This window comes from Microcaecilia unicolor, chromosome 3 (assembly GCF_901765095.1).
Source record: "Microcaecilia unicolor chromosome 3, aMicUni1.1, whole genome shotgun sequence".
Taxonomy (NCBI): domain Eukaryota; kingdom Metazoa; phylum Chordata; class Amphibia; order Gymnophiona; family Siphonopidae; genus Microcaecilia; species Microcaecilia unicolor.
Window position 1 is genome coordinate 193,191,634 of NC_044033.1, and position 12,051 is coordinate 193,203,684.

Consider the following 12,051-nt stretch of genomic DNA (forward strand, 5'->3'; position numbering starts at 1 on the left):
CAAACGACTAATTGTACCAGTTTTGTCTGAGTATTTAGAGAAAAGGATTTCTGTACTGCTTACGGAAGCCAGATGTTCCTGAAGGAGTGGATTAGTATTGTGCGTGAGATAAATTCTATGTACGGGAAAGTGCTGTGTATGTGAGAGAGTATAGTTTAACAACAAGAGTTGCTGTGGGAAGAAATGAAACTCTAACACATCTTAAAACGCTTTCTGAATACTGGGCCAGGTTCCTCATGAGTTTATAAATGATTGTACTTGAAGGGAGAAAGCTTATCACAATTAATTTAACTCAAAATCTGAGGGCAGGGGAGAAGCTATGTTCCGGTGCTCCGGATGTTTAAATACCTAGCGACATCCCTTGAAAAGTGCCGTTCATAAAACAAGTTTGTACTCACAGATTTGTACACTTACACTTATATATGGTTTCACTTTGGTATATGGAAAACAGCCGACTTCATTGGTGGAAGTATTTCTTCCCTACCAGGAAACAAAACAGATAGGATCAATTCTGAGCAGTGTCCAGTGCTGTATTTCCAAATGAAGAAATGTTAACTACTTCTGAACAGGTAATGAACTCTTGTGATGTGTAACCTGTCCCTCTATGAACACCCTAACAAATGAAAATACGATGAAACCAGGCACCCTGCATTAAATAATGCTTTCTAGAGACCTGTAGGTTCATCTGTGCAATCTTCTTGATAAGAAAAGTAAATGAAACAATTAACATGGGGGTGGGCAGGCTCTGCATGAAAAGCCTGTTTATCAGATACAAAACTGCTTTTATAACATTGTACATCTGTATATGTGTGTAAAGGTTTACACAGTCTGCGTGTTTAGATTCCCAGTAGGTATAATTTGGGAAGAAGAGAGGTGAGGTAGTGATGTGTCTCTGTATAAAAGTGTAAAGGTTTACACAGTGTGCATGTTTACATTCCCAGGGGGTGTAATTAGGGAAGAAGAGGTGTGGAGTTGTGATGTGTATCTGTATATGAGTGTAAATGCTTACACAGCCTGCATGTTCACATTCCCAGGGGGTGTAATTAAGAAAGAAGAGAGGTGGAGTTGGGTGTGCCGCTGTATACAAGTGTAAAGAGTTATGCTGTCTGCATGTTTACATTCCCAGGGGTGTAATTTGGGAAGAAGTGACATGGAGTTGTGATGTGCATCTGTATAAGAGTGTAAAGGTTTACACAGTCTGCATGTTTACATTCCCAGGGGTGTAATTTGGGAAGAAGAGAGGTGAGGTGAGGTAGTGATGTGTCTCTGTATACAAGTACTAGCCGTTAAGCCTGTTAAAACGGGCGAGTATTGGTATGGAGGTTTTCCAAGGCCCCCTTCTCCTCGCCGCTGCAAGGCCCCCTCCCCCCCCCCAGCTCCAAGGCCCCCCTCCATCCCTCCCTCCCAGCTCCAAGGCCCCAGTCCCTCCCCCCCCCCAGCTCCAAGGCCCCCTGCCCTCCCTTCCAGTTTCAAGGCCCCATTCCCTCCCAGCTCCAAGGGGCCCCCTCCCAGCTCCAAGGGCCCCCTCTCCCAGTTCCAAGGCCCCATTCCCTCCCTGCTCCAAGGGCCCCCTCCGTCCCTCCCTCCCAGCTCCAAGGCCCCCTTCCTTCTGACCTCCCATGTCCAGCATCCTCCCTCCTCCCCTGCCAGCTGCAAGGCCCTCTGTCCCTCCCAGCTCCAAGGGCCCCCTCCTTCCCCCCCAAGGTCGCCTCCACTCCCTCCCCCCCCCCAAGGTCGCCTCCGCCCCTCCCCCCCGGAGTCGCCGCCTCCCCCCCTCAACCCAGGCCGGGCCCTCCGTTCACCACTGAATTTACAGCGCCGAAACCGCAGCAGGCAGATCAGCTAAGCTCCCGTCGGCCTTCCTTCTCTGCCTGTGTCCCGCCCTCGTGTGACATAACGTCGGCGAGGGCAGGATACAGGCAGGGAAGGAAGGCCGACTGGAGCTCAGCTGATCTGCCTGCTGCGTTTTCGGCGCTGTAAGTTCAATAGTGAAGAGAGGGCCCGGGCCGGGTGGAGGGGGGGCGGTAGCGACCTCGGCGGTTCCCTCCCTCCCCTTCGCGCAGTTTCCCTCTCTGTCCCACCCCCGTCATCACGTATTGACGCGGGGGCAGGACAGAGAGGGAAGTCTCTACTGCGCATTGCGGGTGAGTACGGTCACTTGCAATTTATATGTTTGATACAATGGCACTAATTGACTGAAATGTACAATTATGCAGGTAACTGTGGTGAAGTCATTAGTGCCTAAACTCTATAGTGTGCAGCTGCCAGAGGGGCGCATGTGGGCGGGGTTTAGATAGGACTCATATAGAACGCTTTATGTGTGAGCATTTACAGCTGCCATAGACCTGACCCTGAAGTTCTCCTCAAACACATGGACAGCGTACGCCACTCTCCAGCCACAACAGCTGGAATAAGCTCCATTTGGGATCTCCACAGACCCGAACATGGAAGCGGGGGCCCACCCACCAAAGGCAGCGACAGACACTGTGAGAATTTAGGCATAAGGCACATGCAGAAGGCATGTGCAGAAGGCTCACACCTTAGCACGCGGCTTTGCGTGGTGCCCAGTGGGGTAACGACACAAACAAACCATTAAGCTCCTCAAGGAACAGAGGTCGAACACATCCAGGAAACGCTCTAAAGGAAACAGGAACTTTCCGCAATGTTTATCTGACCGACCGAAAGATTTCAAGAACAACATTGGAAGCCTCTCCATCTCTTAAAAAGATGAGGTAAGCGACCCAACACTCAGACACCATACTTCCAAACACAGAGGGTCTCACAGGTAATATGTCCCACCACATATTTCGGAGCACTATCCAGGCTAGTCAAGGGATTGACCGCTGGAACGAGACGGTTCTCAATGTAACGAGCTCGGCCAGGCCATGGGCGTCAGATGCTGCCGAGGGCCCGGCGTAGTCTTGGAAGCACTGATGGCAGAACAATACTTAACTTCACAATAAGCCTGGCAGTCGGTCTCAGGACCTGCAATCAACTATTGCTCAAACTAACATCAGCGTCTGAACATAATTCAAAAATGGCCGAGATAAGAACTTGGTTCTTCAATTAAACAATAATAGTATCGATAACTGGGCTACAAGTTGCCTCACTTAATGAACGGAACATAGGAACATAAAAAGATAAGAGTAGCCATACTGAGTCAGACCAATGGTCCATATAGCCCAGTATCCTTTTTTCTAAACAGTGGCCAAGCCAGGTCACAAGTACCTGGCAGAAACCCAAATCATGGCTACACTCCGTACTACAAATCCCAGGGCAAGCAGTTGCTTCCCATGTCTGTCTCAAAAGCAGACTATGGACTTTTCCTCCAGGAACTTGTCCAAACCTTTTTTAAACCCAGATACGCTAACCGTTGATCCTCCAGCAGTGAGTTCCAGAGCTTAAATATTTCCTCCTATTTGTTTTAAAAGTATTTCCATGTAACTTCTTCGAGTGTCCCCTAGTCTTTGTCCTTTTGGAATGAGTAAAAAATTGATTTACTTCTATTCGTTCTACACCACACAGGATTTTGTAGACCTCAATCATATCACCCCTCATCCAACTCCTTTCCAAGCTGAAGAGCCCTAAGCTCTTTAGCCTTTCCTCAAACGAGAGGCATTCCACCCCCTTTATCATTTTGGTCACTCTTCTTTGAACCTTTTCTAATTCCACTGTAACTTTTTTGAGATACAGTGACCAGAACGGAACGCAATGCTCAATGTGCGGACGCACTATAGAGCGATACAAAGGCATTATAGTATTTTCGGTCTTATTCACAAAACAAATGCCATCTGTTTGGCCAATTAGGAGAAATAGACTTCATGAAATTATTAATACAATTCACAGGCTCGAAAACCTACTGTTTCGCCACACCTCCCTTTTCAGGAAATTCTGTGGCTAATCGTACATACTACTGATGTTCCACAATATGCTGTACCTGTAACACATCACTACAATCTCACTTAATTGTTAACTGTAAGCCACTTTGAACCGAAACTTGTTTTTGGACAATAGTTGGATACAAGAATGGATAAATAAAGATTGAAAAAAGTAAAACAAAGGTGTCCTGAAAAGACTTGTCTTTGTAATAAAGTGAAAAAAGAGGTTATCAAGACAGAAATTATTAATTAAGAAAAAAAATCCAGTGAAAAAACTAGGTGAAATTTTTTAAATGACGACAATACACAAAGGGGCCCTTTTACTAGGCTGCTCTAAAAAGAGGTCTGTGCTATCCGCAGTGCAGGTCTTTCCCACATGCTGAGGCTACTTTTAGCTCGGAGTTAAAATGGCCCCATTTTCCATTATTCCTATTAGTAGCCACACACTAATTTCCCCATTAACACCTATTTTCTGGGCGGTAAGGCTTCATGCGCTAACCACATGCTAAAGGGAGAAGTGGCCTAATGGTTAGTGCAGTGGGTTTTGATCCTGGCAACCTGGGTTCAATTCCCACTGCAGCTCCTTGTGACCTTGGGCAAGTCACTTAATATTCCATTGCCCCAGGTACAAATAAGTACTTGTATATACAGTGCACTCCATTCAAGTGCACATCGGATAAGCGAATGCTCTGTTTGACTGCATACCGTACTTCGGTCCCGTTTTTGGCACCATCAATTTCTATGGGGACAAAATTTGGTTTAGCGCACCACTGATAAGTGCAAGATTTGCAAGACCACTCCTCTGCAGGAAAGACTCCGCATAAGCGTGCACATGGAATATGGAAGCCGATTGGCACGTGACAAATTTACTGCATCTTTAACTGCCACAGGCAGAATAAGTGAAAGAATGTTGTTAGAGCGTACACCGGGGTTGTCGTCGTCCTCGTCATCGCAGCGGAACTGTAAGACTTTAACACTGGCTGAACAAATAGAAGTTCTTAAAAAATTAGAAAACAAAGTCAAGCATCTATTGCTAAAGAATATGGTGTCAATCCCAGTCAAATTTCACGTGTCTTGAAGTAGAAAGACCAGCTTCTGGAAGACTGGCAAAACAAAACAAATCCACAACAGAAACGAAAACGGGTGGGAAAAGCTGAGGAGGTAGAAGATGCTCTTCTTCGGTGGTTTTCTCGAATCAGGAGCAGACAGTTTCCTGTCAGTGATCCACTGCTTATGGAGAAAGTTAACAGCTAGCTGAAAGTCTTGGACTAACTGAATTCAAAGCCACTGTTGGATGGTTGAAAAGATGGAAGGAGAGGAACAGCATAAAATTCAAGAAACAGCATGGTGAGAAACAAGACGCTGATGACTTTGGTGCTGAAAATTGGGTTGTTTCAGTTCTTCCTACCATCTTGAACGAGTTTGCACCTCATGACATTTTCAATGCTGACAAAAATAGTCTCTACTGGCGAGCGATTTCTGATGGAACACTTGCATTCAAACATGCCGAACCTACCGGAGGTAAAACATCAAAGGACCGACTGATGATCCTCCTTTGCTGCAATATGGATGGTAGTGAGAAGTTGGAACCCCTCGTCATTGGAAAGAGCAAACAGCCCCGTTGCTTCAAGAAAGTTAAGCGACTTCCTGTGTCATACGAGACTAATGCAAATTCATGGATGACTGGGGAAATTTGGAAGCGGTGGCTAAAGCAGTTAGACACTAGAATGCGGGCACAAAAGCGTCAGATTTTGCTGCTTTGTGATAATTGTGCTGCACACAGTGATGATGTCAGGCTCTGTAACGTCAAGGTGGTCTTCCTGCCATCAAACACTAGCTCTCTGATCCAACCTATGGATCAGGGCATAATAGCCAATTTCAAACAACATTATCGGGCTCTTGTGCTACGTCGTCTGATGAGCGTTATGGATGACCAGACTGGCAAGGATAAACATACTGTTGAACTGGCTCGTAATCTATCACTGTTGGATTCCCTACATATGCAGAAAGAAGCCTGGAATCATGTTACACAGGCAACCATTGTGAACTGCTACAAGCGGGCAAGCTTTGTTAAGGATGTGAAGAGGGATGAAACAGATGCAGCTGTTGCAAACGTGTCAGATGAAGAGGTTATTGACATCCCAGCCAGTGTTACTGAAGAGGAGTTCCATCGCTACGTAGCTGTTGATTATGATCTACAAACAGCTGAAGACAGCACTGATGTCAAGATATGCGCCTACACGCAGGTAACAACGGCTGATGATGGAACAGAAGAAATGAGAAGCGAGGCACATGCTGACGAAATTCAACAACCTCCTTCTGTCACTTTTGCAAGAGCACTGGAGAGTCTCAACACCGTGCGGGCCTATCTGGAGGCCATTGGATGTCAGTGCTATGATAGTTTTTACCGTCTGGCAGACGTAATCTATGGAACTCACAGACCCAAGAGTGCACAGAGGACTATAACTGATTACTTCAAGTAAGACTAATGTCAGTTAAGTGAGACTGTATACTGTACGTATAATAATAAACAGTACTGTACATATGTTTATCAGATGTCAAGCTTCTTTGGGTCACAACGGTTAAGTGCATGCTCTGGTTAACTGCATGCATTTCTTTGGTCCCAGACCCTTGCATTTAAGCGGATTGCACTGTACTATGTAAACGACTTTGAATGTAGTTGCAAAAACCACAGAAAGATGGTATATCAAATCCCAATTCCCTATTTGAGATTCTACGTGGAATGTTGCTCCTATTTGAGATTCTAAATGGAATGTTGCTTCTATTTGAGATTCTGTTGCTACTATTTGAACTCTACATGGAATGTTGATAGTGGAGGAGTAGCCTAGTGATTAATGCAGTGGACTTTGATCCTGGGGAACTGGGTTCAATTCCCACTGCTGCTCCTTGTGACTCTGGACAAGTCACTTAACCCTCCATTGCCCCAGGTACAAATAAGTACTTATATATACAATGTAAACCGCTTTGAATGTAGTTGCAAAAACCATAGAAAGATGGTATATCAAGTCCCATTTCCCTTTCCCTATTTGAGATTCTAAGTGGAATGTTGCTACTATTTGAGAATCTACGTGGAATGTTGCTACTATTTGAGACTCTACATGGAATGTTGCTACTATTTGAGATTCTGTTGCTACTATTTGAGATTCTATTTGAGATTCTGTTGCTACTATTTGAGATTCTACATGGAATGGTGCTACTATTTGAGATTCTGTTGCTACTATTGAAGATTTTACATGGAATGTTGCTACTATTTTGGATTTTGTTGCTACTATTTTAGATTCAACATGGAATGTTGCAACTATTTGAGATTCTGTTGCTATCTGAGATTCTACATGGAATGTTGCTACTATTTGAAATTCTACATGGAATGTTGATAGTGGAGGAGCAGTCTAGTGATTACTGCAGTGGACTTTGATCTTGGGGAACTGGGTTTAATTCCCTCTGCAGCTCCTTGTGACTCTGGGCAAGCCACTTAACTCCAATGACCCAGGTACAAAACTTAGATTGTGAGCCCTCTATGGACAGAGAAAGTACCTGCATATAATGTGTACAGCACTGCATACATCTAGTAGCACCATAGGAATGATTAGCAGTAGTGGTAATTGGCTAGCACACAGCAATGTAGCTGTGGCTAACAGAACAGCGCAGTATACACCTACTCTCTGTCCCCAGTGCTAAAAAAATAAAATCTATTTTTAGCAAGTGGGAAGCACACGCCAATCCCAAAACTACCGTGGGGTGTGCTCAGTGCTTTTTAACCTACGGTAATCATGTGTTACTGCTTACCGCTGCTTAGTATATGAGTCCCAAAGTTTTTAAAATCTGATACTGAAGACTTCACCATTACATATTTTAACAAACTAGGAGTCCAAAATTTAAAAGGGGCAAAGTTATGTTCATGAGACTGTGAAAATTAATGAACAAAACTTTAGTCCAAGGTAATCATGATGCATAAAAACATATGTGTGCATTCATTTACCCTTAGTGAGTAGCAGAACGTCAAAATATAGGGCAAGGGCTAGATATTTAAAAATGCAAGCACATGCATTCAGATTAACCCAGAAAATGTGTATCCCCTCCAAGTGTGTATATATATATTTCATCTGTGTGCACAGTTCTAAAGTTATCCCTTAAGTAGGGCCCTGAGGTAACGGGAGAAGTGTTTTGCCCAGGGTCACTTGGAGGCGCAGTGGTGCTAACTGGGTTTTGAATGCTGCTTTTCCCAGTTCTCACCCATTGCTTTCACCACTAGGCTATGAAGTGGTAATTGACCCTACAGGATTGCCTTTGCTATCAGGAGAGAGCAACTGAGGGAAGTGATTGTGGTAGAAGCACTTAGCTTAGCAGGGTTTTAAAACGGTTTGGATAATTTTCTAAAAGAAAAGTCTTTAAGCCATTATTAAGATGGATTTGGGAACTCCATTGCTTATTTCTAGGATAAACTGTTCTGGGATCTTGCCAGGTACTTGTGACTCAGATTGGCCACTGTTGGGAACAGGATACTGGCTTGAAGGACCTTTGGTCTGTCCCAATAAGACAATCCTTATGCTTTAATCGATATGCCTCTGGCAAAGATTCTACTTTACCTCCCACCAGTTCTGCTCTGCATCTGCTTTGGTGAGTTCAACAATCTCTCCCACATTCAGATGTAATGCTGGTCCAAACGCTACAGGTGGAGGAGGCAGCCCATAATATTCCTGACAAGCTTCCATTTTGGTTAATCCTAGAGAGACCAGAAGCAGACATTACATTTTTAGATAACCACACTGCTAGCCAGTAGCACCAAGCAGTGACAGTCAAACCAAGTTTGAGTAACTTTTTCAAGCGCTACAAATTTGGAAGGTAGACATCGTTGTGAGGGAAAGGGGGTGCTGACCTTTTAGTGTTTCTCTAGAGTTGGAAATGCTCCTGGAAGACTGGAGAGGGATGGATGTGGTCTCTCGCCACAAAAGCGGAAAGAGGTTGGGAACTACAGGCCTCTGTGGTGAGTAAATTAATGGAAATGCTTCTAAAACAGAGGGCGGTGAGGTTTCTGGAATCCAGTGCATTGCAGGACCTGAGGCAGGTCTGGTCAGACAAATGTGATTGGGTGACCCGAGTTGGATCGAAGGAAAGCCCTTAGATTTCAAAGCCTTTCACACAGTTCACATAGGTGGGCTTATAAATAAACTGAGCGCCCTTGGTATGGACCCCAAAATGAGTGACTGGACCAGAAACTGAACATGGGATAATGTTAATTGAGGAAAGGGGCACCAAGTGTGGATGGACTGATCAGTCTTTTTCTGCCCTCATCTATTACATTATTACATGGGTTGATAGTGAAATGATTTATATGCTTAAACTTAGGGTTTAGCTGAATAAAATTTAACATGTTAACTCCCCACAAACTATCCCTCCATCCAGCTAACATGTGTCAGTACAAAAGCTCTGTGGACACAGATTAGCAGGGTAAAAGGAAGCGGATACATGTGGGTGGGGGAAAAGGCATTTAATTTAGTACATAACCCCCTGAATCTGTCTTGTGTGTGGTCACACAAGTGGCTGTGATAAATCTAATTTGTATGTTTTGCACAGTTTTAAAACCTGCTGTTTTCATATCAGTGTGCAATGGTGGTGTTCATTATTCATTCGTAACTTTATCCCGTTAACTGCCGCTGAATATCCAACAGCTTAGCCTGTTAAAATTAATTGGCTCTTTGAAAATAGCACGTTCTGTAAAGGGGAGACTGTGGGTTCTTGTTAACATTTGTTTAAACATTAATAAACATGGAGTTCTCATCCTGGCTCTGTTTCATGTCGGATAAGATGGTGAACATGGCTGAATCAGCATTACGTGATGAGGAAAATGTCTGTATTCTTATAATATGCATGTATCATATTAACATGTTTATCCTGCAGTTACGAGGCCCAGCACTGGCATGAGTTACCGGAAATCTGCCAAGTTCACCATCGGTCTAATGAATTCAGCAACTTACAATGTGGTAATTCAGAGACTTACCTGAATTGTTCTTACTGTGGGCATTACAACCAGTCTTATTCTGTGAACCAAAGAGAAAAACAGTCAGTATTATCAGGTAGTAATATAGTAACAGCAGTTAAAGACCTGTAGGGTCCATCCAGTTCTCCCAACAGTCACATTCACCATCACTTCATCATTAAACCAACAACATTACCAACTAACGCTGTACAAGATGTCGTCCTCTTCCCCACTGAGATGGATGGCAGTCACTCATAGAATATTATATAAATGCGATATAAAATACACATACTTCATCCTGATCTGTCTTGCCATTTCGGGACATAGACTGTAGAAGTCTGTCTGACACTGGTCTCACTTCCCCACTGCTGAGTTTTCGTCTAAGCACTTCTCCTGCCCATTATCACATAAATGACCTCATGGTGTTTAAAGTCTGGTTTTGAATCCATCCTGTTTCTGCTTAGGGATCCTCTGTGTTTATGCCATGCATTTTTAAATTCAGTCATTGTTTTTCTCCCCCACCTCCCCTGGAAGGTATTCGAGGCATCCACCACCCTTCTCTGTGAAAAAAAAATTCCTGACATGACTCCTACAAACCTCTAGTTTTTATTGCTTCCATCTATCCGTGGAAAAGATTTGTTTCTTTATGAATACCTTTCAAGTATTTAAACATCTGTGTCATATCTCCCCTGTCCCTCCTTTCCTCTACAGTATACATATTCAGGTCAAGTCTCTTCTCATACATCTCTTGGTGCAAACCCCCTACCATTTTCATCACTTCCTCTGGACTGTTTCAAGCCTTTTACATCCTTGGAAAGAAATGGCCTCTCAAACTGAACACAGCACTCCAAGTGGAGCATCAACAGTGGCAGATGATAAAGGGGCATCAACACCTCCTTTCTTCTGCTGCTTATACCTCTCTCTGTGCCGCCCAGTATCCTTCTGGCTATAGCCACTGCTTTGTCACACTGTTTCGCTGGCTTGAGATCCTCAAACACCATCATCTCCAGGTCCCTCTCCCTGTCAGTGAACATCAGCCTCTCACCTCCTAGCATGTACAGCTCACTTGAATTTCTACCCCCCAAGTGCATCACTCTGCACTTCTTTGCATTAAATTTGAACTGTCAAACAGAGCATTCTTCTAATTTTTGTAGATCACTTCTCAGGTAGTACATTCCCTCTGAGGAATCCAGGGATATTTAGACTTTGCGTCCCTGCACTCATCGTTTCATGTCTTTTTCAGTTCCCGCTTTGACTACTGTAACATGGTCTACGCGGGTATGTCTAAATTCGTACGTCAAAGACTACAGAACACAAGGGCTTTCTTTTCATATAAAGCAAAACACAGGGATAACGTTTCTCCCCTCCTTACAAAGCTTCACAGATTACTCCTAGAGCACAGAATTCAATTTAACATTACAATTCTGACTTTCAAGGCTCTTAACATGAGTCTGACAGATTACCTTGCAAGAATAACAATTTCGTATGCCCCACCCCCACCACATTTGTTAAGACCCATAAATTACTGTAGACTTGTTCTTCCCAGTCCTTTTTAGGCGCACCTGAAATCGATGAGAAAAAGTGCGTTCGACTTTCAGGCTCGTTTTTTATGGAACAAACTACCTCTTTCACTTAGAATCGACAAGTAAAAGTGCCTTCTACTTTCTGGCCCTTGTTTTTAATAGAACAAATTACCTATTTAAGGTGGAATCTAGGAGGAAAAGTGCCTTCTACTTTCTGGCTCATTTTATATGGAACAAATTATTTTTTTTCATTTAGAGTCTAGGAGGAAAAGTGCCTTCTCATTTCTGGCTTTTTTTTTTATTAAACGATTTACCTCATTCACTTAGAACTGATGAGGAAAAGTGCCTTCTACTCTCTGGCTCCCTTTTTACGGAACAAATTACCTGTTCCACTTATAATCTAGGGGGAAAAGTGCCTTCTACTTTCTGGCTCCTTTTTTATGGGACAAATTACCGGTTCCACTTATAATCTAGGAGGAAAAGTGCCTTCTACTTTCTGGCTCCTTTTTTATAGGACAAATTACCGGTTCCACTTATAATCTAGGAGGAAAAGTGCCTTCTACTTTCTGGCTCCTTTTTTATGGGACAAATTACCCGTTCCACTTATAATCTAGGAGGAAAAGTGCCTTCTACTTCCTGGCTCTTTTTTTTT

At 43.6% G+C, this 12,051-nt stretch overlaps 1 protein-coding gene across 2 annotated transcripts in view; it reads right to left on the minus strand.

The window, feature by feature from the left end:
• The window catches only part of VAV1 (vav guanine nucleotide exchange factor 1), a 126,545-nt gene that overhangs the window by 16,213 nt on the left and 98,281 nt on the right, over positions 1 to 12,051 (minus strand). For both annotated transcript variants that reach the window (XM_030196869.1, XM_030196868.1), the window contains 3 exons: positions 9,898 to 9,937; positions 8,486 to 8,622; positions 415 to 480 (listed from right to left, as the gene is read on the minus strand). In XM_030196869.1, coding sequence (XP_030052729.1) covers positions 415 to 480; positions 8,486 to 8,622; positions 9,898 to 9,937 — 243 coding nt within the window. The remainder of the gene's footprint in view (positions 1 to 414; positions 481 to 8,485; positions 8,623 to 9,897; positions 9,938 to 12,051) is intronic.